The sequence below is a fragment of the Clytia hemisphaerica genome, unplaced genomic scaffold, assembly GCF_902728285.1.
Source record: "Clytia hemisphaerica strain Z4C2 unplaced genomic scaffold, Clytia hemisphaerica genome assembly, whole genome shotgun sequence".
Lineage (NCBI taxonomy): Eukaryota > Metazoa > Cnidaria > Hydrozoa > Leptothecata > Clytiidae > Clytia > Clytia hemisphaerica.
This window is the reverse complement of record NW_027103595.1, coordinates 209078-230194: the sequence shown is the minus strand read 5'-3', so window position 1 is coordinate 230194 and position 21117 is coordinate 209078. Positions and strand designations below refer to the sequence as shown.

The following is a 21117-nucleotide window of genomic DNA, read 5'->3' as shown; positions in this document are numbered from 1 at the left end:
ACCGTTCAAACTATTTTTTTTCCATTTAACAGCAAAATAAACATTAAAAACCGAAGAACCACTGCTTAGATTGCTTAGATGCGTGCCGCCCGTGCGGCAATTTGATCAACTTCAGATTCTAAGTCTGTGTTTCGGCTTCCGGTAATTTTGTCGCTGTTCACTGTTAGGGTACACCATTTTGAAACAGCATTTTCCGCAGTCCTAGCTACCAAACCGAGAAAGTTTTCGTGGCTTCAAGACAAACCATTCAAGGTCATTTTGATAAAATCATCGGTTTGAAGATGTGATTTATATAGCAAATTTTATGGCAAATTTTCGCTTGGGATAGAAGTTAAAGGTACGTGCACAATATAGCAAAACTGTTTCGCTCATAAATTCGCTTCGCAAAAATCAGAGTCAGAGCCCTTAATTTTTCCTGGGAGGGGGACAACGGGTAACATGGGCGTATGTAATTATACCCAAGTGCTATTTGACACACCTGTCTATCGAAATCCGGTTGTGGATAAAAATTCTATTCTTTACTTATTTTATAGGATTCGCGTTTTTAGTACATGACTCTTTTCTACGTCACTGCAGTAATCAATTTTTTAGTTGATCACTCTTTTGCGAAAATAGAGGTTATAAGTTTTACAAAAGCAAAAACAATGGAAAAGACTTCATAAATTTCCAAGCCAATAGAATGTTGACAGAAAATCGATTTTTTCAACGTTTTTCTTGTTTTTCTCGAAGTGAAACTGCACAGCTTTCAGCATTTTTCCCTTTAAATTGTACAGGCAATAGCAAAAAGCATGTAACAGATATGCACGAATCCTGGGAAATAGGCTAAACAGGTCACAAAATCCAGTGGGGTTGGGGATGTTTTGAAGCGCAATTTTTTTTCCATTGAATAAAAACAAAGTCAATAATTTTTCAGCGGGGCTGAAATTGTAGGGTATCTTTCCACCGAGGACGAAATTTTAGCCAGATACAGGGGTGTTATTTGCCTGTTGTACGCTCTTTCATATTTGCTTTGTATTGCGAGATTTAACCCGGGGGGGGGGGGCACTGACCTTGACGACCGACGGGGACGTGCCGCTGGAGTTTCAAAAGTCGATCCTGTCAGAAATGAAATTTGATGAAAAATAGACCCTGTCAGAAGAAAAATTCGATGAAAAACCTACCCTATCAGATTCTACTGTGAAAAACCTATACCCTGTCAGATTCTACCTTGAAAAACCTACCCTGTCAGATTCTATGTTAAAAACCTACTCTTTATACACGTTTTTCGCGTTTTTCGTAAAGTATAACGTGATATCAACATTTCCAGGTAAAAAAATACAGCATTGCATAAACATTAAACCTCAATACCTGGAAAACCGACGAAAAGAATCGACGACGAGAGTTATGATATTACAAAGTAAACATATCTTCAATATTATTCAAAATCATCACTCTCTACTTCCACAAAATGTGTTTCAAAGCTAGAAAGGTCATACAATGTTATAGATGTACAAGAACAAATAGAACGCTAAAGTTTCAAAAAACGTAAATAATGAACGTAGATAAATTTCAGATATCCGTTTCCAGGATTACCGTAGGATCACATAAGATTCCGATTCCCGCTCTAGCATTACTGGCGCTTTTCCGGGATCATTCTGCTAGTTTTGCCGGGCATACTGGCAGAAAAAAGTGAATTAATCCAAGCTGGCAAATCATAAAACGCAAAAAAGAAGTAATGTTTTGATTATTTTTATAATCGGCCAACTTGTTTCATTGTTTTCAACTAGTCGGAACTAACTACATCTGTTTTCAAGTGGCAAGTGGGATGTTATAGCAGGAATCGGAATCTTATTTGATCCTACAGTAAGGGTCTCAAAATCAAAACTGATGAAGGTCTAGGTTTGAAAGGATTATTTTGCAAGTATAAGTAAACGACGCTTTTACAAAGACGAGAGGATGTCAATGAGACAAATCGATTTTCAGATTCGATTGATATTCGATTGCGTTCGATTGATGTTCGATTGCGTTCGATTGCGTTCGATCGTCGATTCATTGAACCCCGGATTGTTCATCGCATAATTTCTACAGAAAATCAAAAACAGAAGAGTCGAGAGTATTGTTCTGTTCTACAGCTGTTCTAAGCCTACAGCGGAATGTCTCAACGATATGGGAAGAAACAAAACATAACAGTTGAAATAAAAAATCTGAATCAAAATCTACAATAAAGTCTTGCAACATCTAGTAAAATCTGTTTGCCCCTCGCAGGGGTCAACACTGAAAAAGGTACCCTGACCAGCGGCACGTCCCCGTACCTATTTTTGCCTAAGGGCCCCCCCCCGGGGATTTAACCTTGGGTTAGAGAACAAATTTCGACAGTATGTCACCAAAGAAACAGGGGTGAGTTTACTTCTTGTTGACGATTCATATGTTATATTTGAAATGATGAAAATAATTTTCGCAATTTATACAGTGAAACTAGTTTAAATACTTTGCAAACATCTTTTGGGTGTGAGAAAGACAATTTGTATCGAACGCCCAAAACTTGTCTATGTTTTTCACTCTCTTCTCGTTTTTTCTCAACATATCACGTTTCCAAAGAGCCTCACATGTTGTACACATTCGATTCTTACTCCCAATTTTGTATTTTTGTCGCCATTCGTGAAATTTGTTATACTCTTGATCATTTTGCGCCAACTTCTTCAAAAAATCTGCCAACATTTTCAAATTCTCGAAATCCAAGATATTGATATAACTTCCGGGTGGTGCAACCTCTGGATCTGACATTGTTGCTCTGTTCATAACGATAGGAACATTTCCACGACTTAAACCGTTCAAGTAAAATTTCTCGGTCACATAATCTTTGCAGTACGCATTTTCCAACGAAAGTGTGAACTTGTACCGTGATTGAAGTTGAATGCATTCTTTCGAATTGAGGGGACAATCTCCTTTTAATTCAGGGTTAACATTATTTTTACATCTTCCATACAAGTCAATATCGATGAATTGTTTCAGTGCTCGGATTAATTTGATACGATAAGAATCACAATGGTTGCTGATCAACGCTATGATCATTTTATCTTTTCCCTTAGCATAGTTTTTCTTCGGGTCTGGTCTTTTATCGGAAGGTAGCAATGGTTTAATCACTCGGTATGGTGCAAAGATTTCAGAATCACGACGATAGGTGCCAGTCCAGTTGAAAATCTCTTTGTAAGCTTCAAAAGAGATTTGATGATCAAAATAAAGAGGACTTTGGGAAGTCATCCAAATCCAAGTCTGTGTTGGTTTCGATTTCAACCTTCGAATCACTTTCAAGTGCGCGGCGGACGGTAGATCGTCCGCGTGGAACAGCACAGCGTCCGCTTTGGAAATATACTTTTTCTGGTCGTAAACAACTTGGCAATGGTTGAACGGACACAAAGAACCATCCAGTTCGGTAAGTGGTGCAAACCGTGGCACGTCATACCAATAAGGGTCTTCAAAAACTTCGGTGTATGATAAAATGATTTTCTTACGTTTCGACTTGATCAGTTGTCGAACTTTGTCCCAATCCTTTTTTCCGATCTTAGATGTGATGCTTTTTGAAACACTTAAATTACTTTTTTTCGTTGTTCGAAACCATGATGGAATTTCACTGGTACTCGGTCTTTTAGAATTCTTCTTCCGACTCGACTTCATTTTTTGCCTCTGTTGATTTTTAATTTTGCTTTTCTTGAGCTTAGTTCCTTTGACCAATTTATTTTTTTCCTTTGTTGAAACAGCTTCGCTTTTCACTCGATTCTCTGCGGTAAACCGAGAGGAGCCTTGATATTTGTAAGTAAAAACTAAAACAGCAATAAGAACGATAACTAACAAAAACTTCCATAAACTGTTATGCGCAGCCATCTTTCCTGACGATACCATTGCATCGAAAAATAAGTTTCTTACTCCAACTATATATACCTCTTGTTTTTTTGTAATCCTAACTTATTCTAAAGATTATAATCCTTTTAGAAACAAAGTCATTAGCTGATCGATTCTATAGTTCTTTAGTTTTGCATAGAGATTAAACCTAATTGCATAGTGATATTGATTAGGATTGATAATTCAATATTGGAAAGAGTAGAGTTGAGGAAAAAAATATGAGTAAGAAAGCTTAGCTACACAACTTGTAATACCCTTCTAGAGACGTTGAAAAGAAGTAGGTCAGGATGAGAGGAAATGAGAAGAAACGTTTCTTCTATATTGGAGGATGTGCATTGATGTTGATATTGACATATTTCTTCATTCACCGAAGTGTACCACCAGAGGTGCCAGAATACACACCTGGTGAAACTGTTAGTTGGAAGGAAAGTGGAAAGGAGCATGTGCAGTATATGAAACATCCAGTGCTGGCGAAAGTTTTCCGAAATCAAAAATCTGGCTTAATTGATTACAAGAATGAACGAAAGAAGATCATTTTGACTTTTGGGGAAGTGATGGGAGACATGTATTGGTGGGATGTTCCTCATGATTTTGACTTTACTGAGTATGACGGAACTCCTTGCAAATACAGACATTGTCAACTGGTTTACGATGCATATTCTTATATACCAATAGCTGATGCTGTTTTGTTCCACGGGCAAGATCTACCACCAGTTAAGGAGCTGAAGTCGTTTAACAAAATCCCACTGACACAACAATGGGTTTGGATGCCATCCGAAAGTCCTTTCTATTACAAGAAAAAGATGATATCCTTGAAGCCGTACCACAGTGTTTTCAACTGGACTGGTAGCTATAGAAGAGATTCTGACATCTGGACACCTCATTTCGTGGTGAGACCTCGAGCGAAGGATGACCCATCGATCGGGAAGGTTGATTATGCTAAAGATAAGGATAAGATGATTATAGCTATCATTAGCAATGATTGTAAATCATATCGCACTCAATTTATTAAAAAGCTGAAACAGTACATTCCGATTGATGTTTATGGACAATGCAAAAAAGAATTCGATCCCAGTCTCCCAGATTGCAGGTTTGGCTACGAAGATTGTAAAGAACTTCAATCACGGTACAAATTCACACTTTCGTTGGAAAATGCGTACTGCAAAGATTACGTGACCGAGAAATTCTATATGAACGGTTTAAGTCGTGGAAATGTTCCCATCGTTTTGAACAGAGCAACAATGTCAGATCCAGAGGTTGCACCACCCGGAAGTTATATCAATATCTTGGACTTCGAGAATTTGGAAGTTTTGGCAGATTATTTGAAGAAGTTGGCACAAAATGATAAAGAGTATAACAAATTTCACGAATGGCGGCAAAATTATAAACTTAGAAGTAAAAATCGAATGTGCACAACATGCGAGGCTCTTTGGAAACGCGAAGAAGAGCCACTAAGAAAAGCCATCCTCGCAAAAGTAGATGTTGAAAAGTTTTGGAATTATGAGGATAACTGTATATCATACGAGGAAGAACTCTTCCAAAAGTATTTAAGATAGGTCACGTGTTTATTTCCCAGAGGCCCGGCTGAAGCGGGGAGACTTCAGCCTCCCCACTTTTGAGCAAATAAAATTTTTTCTTAAATTCCTGGCGAATTTTATCTCATTTTGAGCTTCAGCCTCCCCACTTTTACCGTTGTTCCGCCGAGACTTTTCGCTTCTTTTCTGTACTTGAATTTTGAAGTTGCTGCTAAGTAGATGCTAACAGTCGATGGAAGATATCTATCATTATAATATTTACCGTTCTGCTGTACATTCAGCTATTTATATATTAAGTGTAGATTTTCAAAAAAATGTGATGAAACTATGTACAAGTAACTACAAAAATAGGACCTTTTATATTATGTATTATTTATGCTATATATGTTGTACAAACTATTGAAATGGAAAAATAATTTTGAGCGATATTTCAATTATCTAAGACGATTATGTGTAAGGAGGCGACTCTAAGGGTACACCTTTAAAAGACGTGTTTGAAAACTCCTCTTGTAGGTAACTCATCAGCAGAGGTTTGGCTCCAACTACAGTAATACTCCATATCAAGCTGGAGCAAAACTCTGATCCCCAAATCAAATATCTACTTTTGCCTTTGATCTAATTTCAAGTTGGCTGCACGTCTCCTCTAATATCCAGCGGCCACGCCTTCTTTTCGAGGATCAGATTTAGCGTATATTTTATCATCATCAACAAAGATTCCTTGAATAATTGCATTCAGTGTAGAATCTTTGATCTCGTGATTTTTAGCCTCTAATCCATCTCTGATAGCTTGTGAGAGTGGGTAATCTTTTTCGTTTCGAATATAGGTTGGATAAAAAGCGTGCTGGGGACGAGCGTCAAGGATGGCATCGGAAAGCGTATAGTTCAACCATAGTTTCTTAATGATAACCTATAGAAGTAAGTGATATGAATTATTGTCATTCAAATGCACCTGAGCACCATTAAGCATGTAATACTAAATTGAGCATTTTGCAGAAGTCTTGAAAACTCTTAAATTTCGTTGTTAAAGATCAAGCAATTCAAGTTCGAGTCTTTTTGTCGAAAATATAATTCCACAATTTTTTAGAGATAAAGATTTTTGCTATTTTTGCTAGAAAACTTATCAGAAATATCATGATAGTTTTCTCGTGTCGAAAGGGACAAAGGAGCGAAGGGGCGAGGGGGGCGATGAAAAGCTTCTTTACTTACCCACGCGGTAGAGAGAGTGATTCTTGTTCCACCTGATCCGCCCACCACCATTTTCACATTATTATCCTGGTCAGTAATCACTGAAGGGCAGGTTGATGAGAGAGGGCGCCGCCCTGCAAGAGGGGCGTTGACCATGGGTTTAGGATAATCGACTACCTCGTTTTTCTCGTTCTTCGTGTAAGAGGAGTTGGTGAAGTAGTCGGCTAACTCGTTATTGTAGATGATACCAGATTTCATAGAACGAAACTTTGCTCCGAACCTAAAAGCAGTATAAAACTCTAGACTAGTATAGTCGTTGAATGAAAACATGAAGAAAAACATCACACCGGAAAATCTTACTAGAGTGGTAAAATCGGGAAACCGTATCTAGAACGACATTCTCAAATTATTTTCCTTCTCTCTCGCGCGCTAATTCCCGTGTGAACGTTTTACCGATTATACCTAGCCAGTACCCGACTCCTAAATTTTGTTGCGCGCGGTAAATAACAGACTTGTTTACAAGTCTATATAAAACTCCAGTCAAATGATTACGTCGGTCGGTCTATATGGCTTTAACGTCCGCAAGTCAACATTTTAAAAACGAGACCGTCGTTTCTCTAATTTAATGTGGCCGATTAAATAATGCACTAATAACGGGAGGAAATAAATTACTTTGAACCATTGACTTTTCTATCGCACTAAAGATTATAGGAAAATGTTAGTTTATCCGCACTAAATTGGAGGGAAAGTAACGAAGAAGAATATTTTTCCATTCCAATTGTTCTTCCATCCTCAAATGTTTCCATCTCTTCATTTTCGATCAATTGCATGTGAAAGTGAACATTCTCGGTTTTAAAGACATATTTAGATTTTTAGATTAAGCAGATTTTTTGAAAGCCATAGTGTAATTAGAGGAAAATATGACCTTTACCGTATCAAACCGATTTTAGATACTTATTTCGTAAGAGAAATACATGCATCTTACAACCTCAGTTTCGATTGAGATATTTTTACCAAGTATGTAATTTTGAGCCTAATGCTTTAATGGAAAAAGTTTCAAGGAGGGGGGGGGGGGGTTAATTCTTACGCATAGTTGATTGTATCCGTAGCTGAAACAGCGTTTCCATCTTTGTCAAGAACAGAGACATGAGTTGTTCCTTGGTCTTCAGTGGTCACGAAGTATGGATCATAATAACTGTTGGGTTGTGTGGATGTCAAATTGATCATGTCACGATGGTTGGTCGCGTTGATGTCGGATAAAATATCTCTCGAATACTGTATAAGTTGAAATGATTGAAAGAAAAAAGTCGAAGAATCTGATTGGGTTCGATATTTTGTTGGCTTAGTTTACAGCGGCATTTGTTAATTTAAGATATACTGCGCAAACTAAATACGCACATTGATAATAGTTCTAATCACACGATGGGTTATTTTTTCTTATTTGGCACGCCCTCAAAGAGAGCATCCTATAGAGAGCAATTAATCGTTAATCACACTCTCCAATGCCGCGCCAATGTTTACAAATTGATTTTAATGTTTTTTCTTACATTTTTTTTGCATCGAACGTTTTAATTGCATTCGAAATTTATTTTGCGAGAAAGAAAATCAAAAACAACAATAAAAGAAAGACATAAAGAGAAGAGAAAAATATAAAACTCTCAGTGTAATTTCTGTAATTTACTTTCCTAACTGGGAAAAAGTAGTGAGAGCCATTGTGCGATTAGCTCGTAATCACATAATAACTCGTACTATTCGAAAATTGCACTCGTGATTTTTTTGTTTCGAATTTTCCTCGTCCTTTCGGACTCGGAAAATTAATAACAAAAAAATCACTCGTGCAATTATATTCGAATTGCACTCGTTATCATGTGATTACATATACAAACTATAAAAATTAATGGGATTTTTTATTTTATCGTCGAGAATGTAAAAGTGTCTACAAACACATTTTCAAAGCGAACCTTGTTGCTTTCTGACAAGGTGGAACTGTTCATCGATACTTACTACTTACCTTCATAAAATTATCTTTTTCGGAGTCTGGGACGAGGTTTGGATCACCAAGGTGGGGTCGCATAGCATAACTGAATTTGAAACTTTCAACAATTTTATGATACATCAATACTTTGTTGCTGATTTGTTCTTCATCAGATGGTGAGAGTTGCATACCTGAGGAAGAAAGATTTTCGGATAAATCAGCAGAAATCCTTTGTATCTTTCACTATATAGTAGTTTTCGAATTCGTACAGGGTAGCTTCTATTAAGGGTTTTGTCTTTTTGTGATATCTTTTGCTTACTCATCAATTTTAATTTACAAGCTTTTTCACATTGTATTGATACGGATGTGGAGTAAGATTGGTCAGAAAGATAGGAAAAGAAAAGCATTTTTTTGTATCAGCACAATATAACAATAGGGGGACACCGTCCTGATATGTAACGTATGTATGATATGAAACGGGAACACTTATGTAAAAATAAAACCTTTAAGAGTAGGAATTATGTGGGCTATGTTGGTATGGCTTGAAAAAAGACCAAAACGTTGTGGGGTGTGGTACAGATTCGTTGTAACATATTAAGATGTACCATTTATAGTTAATGAAAGCTGAAAAGAGGATGATCGCAAAGGAAAAGAGAATAAACAATCATTCTTTCGATTTGAATACCTTTAACCATGTTCAAAATGTGTGAAAGAACAGAACCACCACCGGGTAGTGGTGAAGTATGGAGTGTCAATTGATCAGTTAACTTGATCTTGATTGGTGTTTTCTCCAACACTGTGTAATTCTTCAAATCCTCTGCCGTCATGTTGCCACCTTTTGCATTTACGTCTTCCAAGAAAATTGTTGATAAGTTACCAGTGTTTAGAGCATCATAGTCCGCTTGAATTTGACGTAAACTTTCTGCATATTTGACATTCTTAACCATTGATCCAATAGACTTGAAGTTACCGTCAGCGTCAATAAAAAGCTCGCTATAAAATCAAAATTAAACGATCTGAAAGTTATATGCCCTGTCTGCTAGTGAGAATCCTTCCCTGCTAAACGCATTTTTTTAAAAGCTAAAATGTGACCAAAACCTATTTTAAATCAATTGTCATCTATTCTTACCTCAATCCAGGATCAGCTTTCACTTTTGCTCCTGTGCTACTACTGCTCTTCAGATACTTGCCCATGTGTTTACCAATGACAGTACCTTCTTCCGCAAGATCAATGGACGGTTGAATGAGTTCAGCCCAGGTTAATTTACCGTATTTTTCATGGGCTTTCTTCAAACCTCGAAGTTCTCCTGGAACACCAACTGCGGCACCACCTGTGAAGATGAAACACAAAATTTTGTGTCACTTTTCAAGAGGAGATATTAAAACAACTCAATCTTCAATCCAAACAATAGCGAGTTTAAGAATTTGCACTTTTGAGGATGGCGGAGTGACTGAAGCGATTTGGAAACCTGCAGTTCTGACCCGAAAAATCGAGGGCCGTAAAAATGGTGACTTACCGTCGTTCTCAGTCAGTCAGGATTTAGAGAAATTAGAAGCTTTCTGACACCGCCGCAAAAAAGGCACAGATTTATAAACTTGCTAATGTTCGAGGCAGAGGAGCGATTGTTTCAGATGCCGAATAAATCCCAGCGGGACAAAAAACGTTCGAGAACGAAGGCCAGTAGGGAAAAGCAGGCTCTTTGTTGACATAAGATCATCGGCTAGTTAGACACTAAGGAACGAGTGCCAACACAAATAATCCTGATAAGCAAAGAAAACGAAAAACAAATTTTATAACTTACCAACTTTCGCAGCGTCAGTATTTCCATCAAAAGAAGTGGTGGTGAGACTTGCAGGTCCAGTTTCTCGGTAATCGAGCATGATAGATTCATTTTTACTTTTATCGTAAATAATCATGAAGCCACCTCCGGCAATCCCAGTGGAATGAGAATTGACAACACCCGTACAGATGAGGGCGGCTATCGCTCCATCAACTGCGTGACCACCCTTCTTTAACATGTCACGCCCAATCTAGGTGAAATAACATTCATTATCAGTCAACTGTTTCCAGTACATTTTGCAAGTTAAATAATGAAGATATATGAAAATTCCGTTTTTACCTCGGAGCATTGTTTAGCGTCAGTAGCAACAGCGCCATATTTGAAGAAAGCGTCATTGGTTTGTGTCCCTTTCTCAGCGTCATCATCATCTTTTGTCAAACCAATTCCCAAACCAACTGCAAGAGCAATGACTACCACCAACAAAGCAACAATAACCACAGCTGCAAGCTTCCTGATAAAAAGAGAGAAAATTTCTTTAGAGATAGTTAATCACAGCTCTTCCCCTAATTTTGATCGAATTTGATGGGTCTTTTTTTTAAACCTAAAATATACCAGAACAAGATATATCGTTTCACAAATCGTCCTATGGCAGAGCCAAGCAAAGCGAAACTCTTTTGAAGAAACAGAATAAATTATATGGGCAGATCCAGAGAGATCTCCCCGATTTGTATTCTGAAGGAAATGGATTACTCTCCAGTTGCACATAATACAATAAATGCCATTCTGTTTGAAATGCAGAGAGGAAGAACTTGCGGATAATACATTTTAATCGTGAAAATCTAAGAATTATTTTAGAACGTTTTAAGCTAAAATATCTCAAGCTTTATAATTCACATAAAAGAAAGAAGTGCATCTTCAAGTCTTCAAGTTCCTTGACATGACAGTATTGTTTAAAAGAAACTTCATGGACCGCTATTCAGACTTCATTATGTCTTCTCGCTCGTTAAAAAATGTGGTTCGTATAAAACGTAAGGAGTGAATCGCGTGTCCTTAAAAATTAATGCCTGGTAGCACTTATCAGAATAACCGTTAAATTACTATTTGGTAATTAAGGAAAACCCAGACTAAAATCTAAAACATTTTAACCTGTTATTCATGTTGGAAACTTCCTTGTTCACACAAAGTTCTCTTGTTACTTCGATCGACAGTCAATCACTGAAAGTAAAACAAAACAAAAATATCAGTAAAAAGTTTGGTTGCATCGTCATGGTAACAAACTAAAACACGAAGGTTTACATAGTTTTCGTGGAACGTAAAAGATAATATTAAAAAGCCCTAGCTTTGTAAAAAAAGGGAACGAAGTTTCCATAAATACATAAAGGTAAACAAAATTTTTAAGAGTTTTATAAGGGCTTATAAGTACATCACGCCAATCTATAAAGAGCAATCCACAATAAAATCCTGATTTAGAATGACAAACATTCAAGCGAATAAGTCAAGAAAAAGTTGAAAATATGACACCACCTTTTGAATAGGCTGAATACCCAGCTAAGTAAGAAAACTTTTGTTCAGACAATAAATTTCGATCTCAGATCACGAAAAAGAGTTTTAATACTTTTGACATCTTGGTACAGGAATTTGAAAAACAAATGGAGTATTATTATACAAAACTTTTAACAACTCTTTATAGGTCTAATGACAAGTCAACTAAAAATACGAGGAAGAAATAGCTCACAGTCTAACCCGTTTGACACCTTCTTAACGACCGTCCGTCTAAGACATTCTATATAAAACAGTCTTTTGTGGTATAAAAAGGCTATATGAAATGTTCTATCTTTGCTCAGACATTCATTCCTCAAACTGAGCCCTAAAAACGCTATTTGGTTGAGGGCTGAGCACCAATTATATCAAAGGCTTATAGCTAAACACTTATTAGCATTAACTTCACGCTAAAAACTCCTTGTCAAAAGTTTAATGCTTGAATTGATAGCATTGGTCCTAAATATGTTTATCCCAGCGTGTAAACATTTCCACCAAACCAACCACGATTTCAACAGAGACGCAAAGTTCACCATCATCGAACTAATCAACGAGACAAATATAGAACGAATGAAAAGGATAATACTACAGAGAGAAAACTTCTGGATCAAAGAACTGAGAACCCTCACACCTCATGGATTGAACCAAGAACTCAATCTTCTCCAACCGAGCGCCTAAGTTCTGATTTACACGTTCATTTTAGACCAAATTTAACTTATCAGATGGCCCCATTTACACCAACCCATTTTCAAGCCGAAATCGCCTAAAATGACGTATTTGTCCAATTTGACGTCAAATAATTTTGTATAAAAGCACTTCTTTTCTATAGAAATATCATTCCCTTGAGAACGGACCGAGTCCGAAACATGTCGGGAAAAATCAAAATATAATAGCCGCATTCGTTTTCACCGTCCAACATAAATATGTTTAGTTGATAGAAGTAATAGTCTGCAAAATAGTTATATCCATGTTTCAATGTCTCGATCAGACCAGCTTAGACAGAAACTCAGCCACTTCTGCCATGGAAAACCGATCCCTGACCATTTCGAAATCTGTAATCTCAGTACTATTTGGGTCAACACAAACACCTGAAAGACTGCCCAGTTTACAAAGTGAAGACATAATCATGTTTTCAACAAAAAGACTTTCTCAATACAGGGCTTTATCACTAGTGAACAACGAAAGTCGCTATTATAGTTGAAATATTTAAAGTCGCTTATCAATCCAACATTTGTTTCCACAACTTTCTGCTAATGAGGCATTTTCAAGTACACAATTTTGAGTGCAATAACACAAATAATGGAAAAAAGGGATTAAAAATCGAAACCACCCATGGAGACCTAACTGCGAATACTTTTTTCTTAGATTGAATTAATCGCATCAAGTTCGATTAGATATTCTTCATGAATGGTTACTACTTAAAAGAGAAAACTTTTGTTCAATCAACCGACCTTCTTACCCATAACACTGTCACGTAACTGTACTTCATTGAAACTGGGGATAAGGAAGTCTTAACTGAAAGATATGCAGCTTTTCACGATTTTGTCTTTAAATGATGGAAGATTGAACGGAAAACACTTACTTTTTCAATCCAGTTTGATTCGAAACCAACTATGAACACATCTTCCAATCTGGCTGTTCCCGTTGTTTGGCACGAAGAAAGTTTCCCTCTTCCCTAAAAGCAGTGTTAACAACAAAAAGGATAAATAACACCATTTCATCTTCTTAAGCTTTTTTATAGCTCGCAGTGAGCTCTTTTCAACTTTAAAATTCGATTTTAGTCTTCTTTTTTGAAAGTATTTTGCTTTGAAATTATTTTGCCCTTTCTGTAGAATACTATAATGGAAGACGGGAAAATAGGGTATATGAAAGATCTCGGCGTTTTTAAGGAAAATCAGAAAATTATAGTCCTTAACAAAGCCTATTTTTGTGATTGGAAACCATCTACCTTTCATAAATTTAAGTTCTTTTTTATAACTTGGGGAATTTTAACCAGCAAGGCATGGTTAGCACAGTTTATTATACTGATTTTACGGGATAGAGGGAAATGCTCTGGTCTAGTGAAATGCAAAACAATATCTGTATTTCTGAAAAAAATTTGCATAAAAATTGCATCCTTAAAAGTTGTACTGATAACTCCATGAAGTAAGAGAGCCCGTTAAATACTTTCGACCAACAACACCGAATATTTATCAATAAACTAGTGATAGCAGAAGCAGTGAAATCAATTTTCCAGTATCAATGTCTTCAGTTGAAATCTATTAGAAGAATCTCTCAAAACGTAACGTAACCAAATCCGTGATCCAAGCCACAATAAACTTACAATATAATTAGACTACTTCGAGGGAACTAATTTTGGCGAATTTTACTAAAATAACCCCCAATTTTTGAAGAAATTTCATATAAAAATTCATTTTTACGCAAAAAACTCAAGATTTTATAATTTAAGACTTTAAGGATTTTGGTCGCCAAAATTAGTTTTCGTAAAAACTACAATCGTGGTCAAAACTGGTGTCCGATGACCCTTTTCCACCGGCAAGTCCCCCCTCTCCCCCCAAAATCAATGTTGGAGTTGAATTTTTGCACGTTCACAAGACTCACCATCAACATTGATATTGGGGGGAGGGGTGGACAAACAGTTCTGTCCAGGATTGTAGTTCCTTAAGGCACATAACAATTTCTATCAGTCAAACCTAGATTCAGTTTAGGGACTTAGCACAGTATAGCTTGACTACGGGGCTACTACACTTGCCGACAGACGGAGGTGTGCCGCTGAGCTTCGAAAAATGGACCCTAAAATTTGAGAAAAATAACCCTGAATGAGACTGAAATTACAAAATTTTCTTAACAATTTTCCACTTTTTCCCAAATTCCCCCCAAAAGGAGGACAGATCATTCTATTTTGGTGTTTTGCTACCCTATTTGGTAATCATGGCGGAAAATTTAGGGTCATAGAATTTATTCATAGATATAAAGTTATTTACATGTTCTTCTTTAAAAATGTTGACGTAATATTTATTTTTCTAAAACTTTAAGAGGGTGCTCTGCCCTTGATCTGACAGGTTAATATTGTCAGATGTCAATGTCTTGCAAAACGTAATCATTTACCCAGATGCTTAAAACACTTTTCCGCTAAAGATTCAACAGGCTTGTAACTCTATACAAAAACGTCGGTTTCAGGTCTCAAATTACAATTTTCCCATTTTAAAAGTTATCAAACATTCAAGCTAAGAGGTAATCCATGCGGCTTTCAATGAATGTGGTTGCCACTCAAAACATTAGGGCGGTCATATATATAAGTTGACTGGAGCAGACTTGCAAGTTGAATCACGTAATGCATTTTTAGAAATCAATGGAATCAGTGTACAATAAAAGTTCTGTCATGAAACTCCCCAGATTTTTTTCAAGGCTTTTCTCAAATGCTTTCCAACTTTTAATTTTCGTTTTTTGATTCTACAATTGTTTTCACATCGACCTTTCATTTGTCGACATAGCTTGAAACCGTTCTTGACTAAGTCTTCTATTTGTGTACATTTATTGAAAAGGGTAGTGCACTTCTTCCAACACTCGTGTATCCTCCAGTGACCAGCCCGCTTGACGTGAAATCTGGACACTTTGGAGCACACATTCAATTTTAACATAACCACCAACAGTAAAATAACAATTACCTTTAATCGCATTTTTTATACTTCTAGAATTAAAAGGCTTGTTATAAAGATCAATTACAAAATAGTCGAATGCACACCGTAATGGGGTCATCCCATCTATCGAGTCTCAATGGAAGCAATAGTGAGAAACTAGACCTAAGGCCCAAAAATCAAAATTTGAAATGAAGAAATACACCCAAGATAAAACCAAATTGGACCAAATTTTGAAGTCCCTAGGCTGCACCAAACTATATATAACAGACAGACGGACAGAAAGTCAGATTCTAGTTCTCGATTGAAGAAATGAAGATTCCAAATTATTAATTCAAAGATTTAAGTCTGTCAGTAAGTGAGATTTTCTTCTTTGATGGTCTTATAAATAATAATGAATGACCAAAACAAGTCTGGTAATGACAGAATGATTCCTTTGTTTGAACTAAATAGAAGAAAGCAATTATCTTATGACTAAGATTATGTTTTTCTTTTTGCGACCGTTACCTTCTTTGAAAAACAACGGAATATATCAATTGTGGTTAAATTTAAAACGTTTTTTAATTCCTTTCGACCTTAATTTGTTGGTTTGTTTGACTCTTTGTTGCGTTGGTACATACATTTAGAAACAACCGGGCAATCTTTATATTGTGTTCGTACCAAAATTTCATGGCCCACGAAGACGGTTATGGGTTGATCAAAAATCTTTTAAGGAGTTAAACAAGAGATTGCTTTATAATGTCAAAGAAGCTTTTTAATTCCTTTCGGCCTTAATTTGTTGGTTTTTTCAATATCTTAAGATAATCGCTTTTAATATGGATGATCTCTGTTTCTGGAATATCCGTCAGAATCCAGACAACAGGTAAGGTACGGCTCTTGTCTGCATGTCTTAAATCCCCCTAAACAAGCAACAAATCCAACGACTATTTCAAGCAACGATCTTTTTTAAATACAACCAAGAAAACCGTTAAGGTTTGTTACAAAACTTTATCTTAAAAAAAACGGAATCGAAGAAATAGCTGAAGAGATAAACAAAGTAAAATGCCAAAATTCATCAGGGATCATGCTTTATCATGTCGCGATACACCGAATATAGCATAACAAATTAATTAGAGTTAATCAAATAGAATGTAACACAGTGATACAATTAAATATTTCCTTTTTAAATCTGATAATTGAAGCTCAGCTATCAAAGACACTTTTCAATGAGAGGAATGGGTCTAAAGAACGTCTCTAAATAATCTGCAGCGGAGCGCATGAGATAACGGTTTTGCGTTCGTTGAAAAGACAAGAGCCCACACATGTAACCATAGAATGATCAACCCATTGAACCAAACAAATTTAACAACTTAGAAGTGAAAGATACGGGAGGATAAAAACCAAAGAATCAAAAATCACATCTCTAGAAGATCCATTACACAAAAAAACATTCCTCGTGCATCATGTCATGGTATAAACCTCTCCACTCAACTACTTACACAACTTCGCTATCACAGACAGGAAATTAGCATATTTACATACGACCTTTGACTTTTTTATGATTGCAACAATTTGATAAATCACCTTTTAATATTACATCAATCTTCTTTTCAGATAACTTTCAGATTGAATATTTTAAAAGCATACTTTTTCTTAGGCTTCTGCTCATCCTCTAGCGAAAAAAGCTTCTTATAGGAAGTATATCTATAGAGGTCTGCGAATCAGACTAACTTATTCTAAAATGGATAAAGCCTTTAAATTTGGAGTTGGAAATTAATCAAATCGTATCGGAAACAAATAACTTCAGTCGTCAAAAAATGTTGGGTCCTCTCTAAACGTGTCCGATACTCAAAAAATACAGGCGTCTCAATGGGTGCAAATTTTTTTAAATAGCATCAACTTATGCAAAAGTTCTTATAAATAAAGTGGAACTACTATTTAAAAATTAGTTGAGTGATTGTAAAAATTAAAAATAGACTGCTACAGTATGTGGCCCCCAAAACGTCGATCAAATTTAAAATTTCTCTCAAATCTAGAGGAAAAGAGGTTTTACAAAAAAATTTTCTGCATGAAAAACTTTAACATCTCTACTTTATTTCCCGAAAGTTCTTTTTCAAAATTTTCAATTTCAACAATATTTTTCAATCGCTTAAAGATAGTTAGCTTTTTTCTAATGGCCCCCAAAACGGAGGTTTGCAATTTTAGCGATTTCTCGAGATATCTTTAAGATATTAATACAAAATTTTGACCATAGTTTGGAAATGTGATTTAGAGGGTTTCGGGCATGTTTGATAAAATTTTTACAGTATATCCCTGAATGTAAAAACGCAGGTTTGGGGCCCCCAAAACAGGGGTGTAGTTAAAATCAAATTATTAAGCCCAGTGGTAATAGGGGGAAAAACTATGAACATATTTGTGTTTACCCTTAAATTTACGACCCGATAGATGAAAAATTTATGATTTTTATGAAATATTTCAAGATTTTCGATATTGCAAAGTCCAAACTGAAAATTTAGAAATTTTCAAAATGACAATTTAGATTTAACAATGCCTTAATCAAGTTTCTGAAAATCAATGTCTTTTGAAAATAGTTCCATTCATGTATGGAAAAAGCTGTGAAAATTTCAGAAGAAAAGCTAAACTGAAACTTAAAATATTAAGCTTTAAAGGTATTTTTCTCCTATTATTTTGAAAAAAAATGACAGAATTTCCCGTTTTTGCTGATTGAGCGAAAAATTTTATATATAATGTTAATTTTTTGTTATAAACTACGTATTAACTCAACCTGATAGGAATGGAATTCCAAGATTTTTTGCTGTTTCTCATATTTAGAATTTTCCGTTTTATCAATGCTGATTTTAGGGTCCCAAAATACTGGTTGACCTTTAAGATGCTATATCTTTTACCCATCCTCTAAAGTCACATATGTATCTGCATTTTCTGCAATTTTTATCTAATTTTGGTGTTAAAATATCTCCTTCAGACGCAAATATGTTATTTTGAATCCGTCTCAAACCATCAAAAACATGCTCATTTTTTAGAATAACCATTATTCTTTCAAAATAAACAAAAATCGTTTAATTCTGATAAATCTGCAAGTCAGAATCCTCATTTTAATGACAACCTCCGTTTTGGGGGCCGTCTCCGTTTTGGGGGCCATATACTGTACGCATCAATTTTCTAACACGTGCTAGGTAGTTAAAAATAGTATGATCCTTAATGATCAATGACCCCTTCAAAACAGATGAAGATAGCGTTTCTCTTATATAGGCGCTACAACGATCGCTGTTTTCACCCTCGCGGAGTTAAAAAAGCGCACAAAGTGAGTGTTACTGTGACGTCCAATTCAGATTTTTTTTAAATTTTTGGGTCCACCTAGCCTCTCCAAACTCAGCCTTGAGAGAAATAACTTTATATTTGTATTGTTTTTCTTATATTTAGGACCACCCATCATGGAGGTATAAAGAAAAACAGGAGTTTAATCTGTCGGTAATTGGTCGTTAAAGTAATTTCTTTTATAAAATGTATCAAAAGAAATTCTAAGCTTGCCCGATGAAACAAGACTCTATAATAGAACTAAAGTTTGCTCTGAACATTCTAACTATCAGCATTGAAGATATTAGCCTTCTAATAAACGAGAATTAAATAAAACTTGGCCCCACAGAACAAGTCTATGTTCCATTTCCATTTACTTCTCCTGTTTTTCTTTATACCTCCATGCACCCATAGAGCCAGAATCAAAAGTGAATCATAGCCTAATTATCACAGTCTTCTATTTCCTTTTAAACTTGTAAAAAAATAAAGCTACATACACTTTTTTTTTTATAAGAACAATTTTATAAGAACAATGAGGCTCAAAAATGCCAAAAAATAAGAACAATTTAAGAACAATCCTGAGCCTGGAGTTGCTGAGTTTTAGGTAAAATAAGGGCCAAATTAATGAAATTAGGGTTCAAACCCAAAAATACCCCCAAATTTGCCCTAAAAATAAGAACAGCATAAGAACAATTTGAGGCTCGAAGTGCCAAAAAAATAAGAACAGCCGAGCCTCAACAAAAATTTACTGGTTCTTATAAAAAAAAAAAAAGTGTAATAGGGCATGAACCATTCATAAAATAGAGCAAAACAAAAAATATGGTGGTAAAATTGACGTTCTTCTCTTGGACCCAAATGTCTTTGAAAATTCTGAAAAGAGCACCTATAGGCAATTTGACCCAAAATTAAATTTGCATTTCAACTGGAATTTGTTCTTATTGCCTATGCAAAAAAAACAGTTTTATTTCCGGCTGAAAAATTCATTTTCTTTCATATAGGAAATATCAGAATGAACATGAAATAAAAGTTTGGTTGCGAGCAAAGCGAGCAGAAATTGTTGGGAGTTTTAAATGGTAGGATAAAAGTTTCCTACTTCCGAAAAGTTTACTAGACTTCGCTCTGGACTATTTCCTTCAAATTCCAGATTATTTCCAGACAGTTTATGCAATTCCAGACTTTTAACCAATTAGCAACCCTGATTATAACAAGTTTATAAAAGGAGGAAAAAAGCTATCAAAAAGTGATTTTCATAATCGTTGTGGCTAAGATAATAACAGAATTTTTAGCAGCTTGATTTAATTGGTGCTGTCTGTAAACTTGCTATAAATAATTATTTGTGTAACAAAATTTTCAAGTTGTGTCAATAAGACCTTATTTAATTGGAAAAGGTAGCAAGCGTAAATATCATTTTACGGAATATTTGGTTGAATGCTGGGCGGAGCATATCTTTTTACAACTGATGTGAAAGGAAGCCTCTTTTGAATAAAAAAATAATCTCAGTTTATTTAAAAATAGTCGAAATTGGCCACGGCACTGTACTCACTGAAAGGGACTGTGGGCGGGGCAAGAAAGCTGAATGAAAAGAATCAAACATACCTTCAAGTCTTCACGGTAAAACCACTTAACAAGTCACTGGATGAAATGAAATCGATTGGTTTGCTAAGCCTGTAAATAATCCACATACTGCGATATCAGCTAAAAGACGAAAAATCTCCCCAGTCACGCCTATCGCATAAGATGGCTGTGAGGTTCTTACTGCCGAATAAAAAATTTATCGAGCTTCGCATAAATATTTGACATAGAAAGCTGATAACGTCTCTGTTGGTGTTAGGCTTAATCATTTAAGCAGTTTCGGAGCTCCAATTGAAGTGCTTACAATATTGAACCTGGGATTTTAATCAAAGACCTAAGTATGAATTCCCTAGTTTTTTTCTCTAATAGGGAGATAACAAATACTTTATCTTACCATTATCTGATAAAGGCATCAAGTCCGTTGCACTGACGTTGGTTACAAAATACAAATCATCGATTCCTTGCATGTTATCTGAAAGAGAAAATACTTAAACTCTTTTATCGAAAAGATGCAGAGTGAAAAAGAGAATCGAGAATCTTTTGGTCATTCGTCAAAAGTAATATAATTCACTCTGAATTTGCCATCAATTTTTTCCGAAACACTTATTTCTCCTTCTTTTTCAGCTCAAGTACTTATGAGTACTTATGGAGTACTTATGAGTACTTATGGATCACTGAAAAAAAATTAAATCTAGTCATATTCAAATCAAAGGTTTTAT

General features: G+C 35.6%; 3 protein-coding genes across 6 annotated transcripts; 1 reads left to right on the top strand and 2 right to left on the bottom strand.

Annotated features, from left to right (window-relative positions):
• Window positions 1–2454: 2454 nt before the first annotated feature.
• On the bottom strand, window positions 2455–3861 carry LOC136801780 (alpha-(1,3)-fucosyltransferase 7-like). The gene has a single exon (XM_067058446.1). It carries the CDS (start codon window positions 3859–3861, stop codon window positions 2455–2457), a length of 1407 nt encoding a protein of 468 aa, XP_066914547.1.
• A 206-nt stretch (window positions 3862–4067) lies between these two features.
• LOC136801592 (3-galactosyl-N-acetylglucosaminide 4-alpha-L-fucosyltransferase FUT3-like) lies at window positions 4068–5609 on the top strand. Its single transcript, XM_067058232.1, has one exon. The coding sequence runs from the start codon at window positions 4167–4169 to the stop codon at window positions 5433–5435; it is 1269 nt and encodes a 422-aa protein (XP_066914333.1). The 5' UTR covers window positions 4068–4166; the 3' UTR covers window positions 5436–5609.
• Window positions 5610–5671: 62 nt separating this feature from the next.
• On the bottom strand, window positions 5672–20468 carry LOC136801591 (glutathione hydrolase 1 proenzyme-like). 4 transcript variants are annotated; one of them, XM_067058227.1, is made up of 11 exons: window positions 20423–20468; window positions 13477–13569; window positions 11502–11570; window positions 10695–10866; window positions 10377–10605; window positions 9704–9905; window positions 9260–9567; window positions 8611–8765; window positions 7687–7874; window positions 6621–6879; window positions 5672–6321 (listed from the first exon to the last, which is right to left on the bottom strand). In XM_067058227.1, the coding sequence occupies exons 3-11, from the start codon at window positions 11510–11512 to the stop codon at window positions 6058–6060; spliced, it is 1788 nt and encodes a 595-aa protein (XP_066914328.1). In that variant the 5' UTR covers window positions 11513–11570; window positions 13477–13569; window positions 20423–20468; the 3' UTR covers window positions 5672–6057. The 4 variants fall into 4 exon arrangements, with proteins under 4 accessions (XP_066914328.1, XP_066914331.1, XP_066914332.1 ...); XM_067058230.1 differs by lacking the exon at window positions 20423–20468 and having other exon boundaries at window positions 13477–13585; XM_067058231.1 differs by lacking the exons at window positions 13477–13569; window positions 20423–20468 and adding an exon at window positions 11971–12022.
• Between the last annotated feature and the right edge of the window lie 649 nt (window positions 20469–21117).

Excerpts from the sequence above, each read along its gene's own strand:
- LOC136801780 (XM_067058446.1), bottom strand. The coding sequence starts at position 3,861 with ATGGCTGCGCATAACAGTTTATGGAAGTTTTTGTTAGTTATCGTTCTT.
- LOC136801592 (XM_067058232.1), top strand. The coding sequence starts at position 4,167 with ATGAGAGGAAATGAGAAGAAACGTTTCTTCTATATTGGAGGATGTGCA.
- LOC136801591 (XM_067058227.1), bottom strand. Across the intron at positions 7,875-8,610 it reads AAAAAGATAATTTTATGAAG|TATTCGAGAGATATTTTATC; the intron begins GTAAGTAGTAAG and ends CAACTTATACAG. Across the intron at positions 6,880-7,686 it reads ACGGATACAATCAACTATGC|GTTCGGAGCAAAGTTTCGTT; the intron begins GTAAGAATTAAC and ends TACTGCTTTTAG.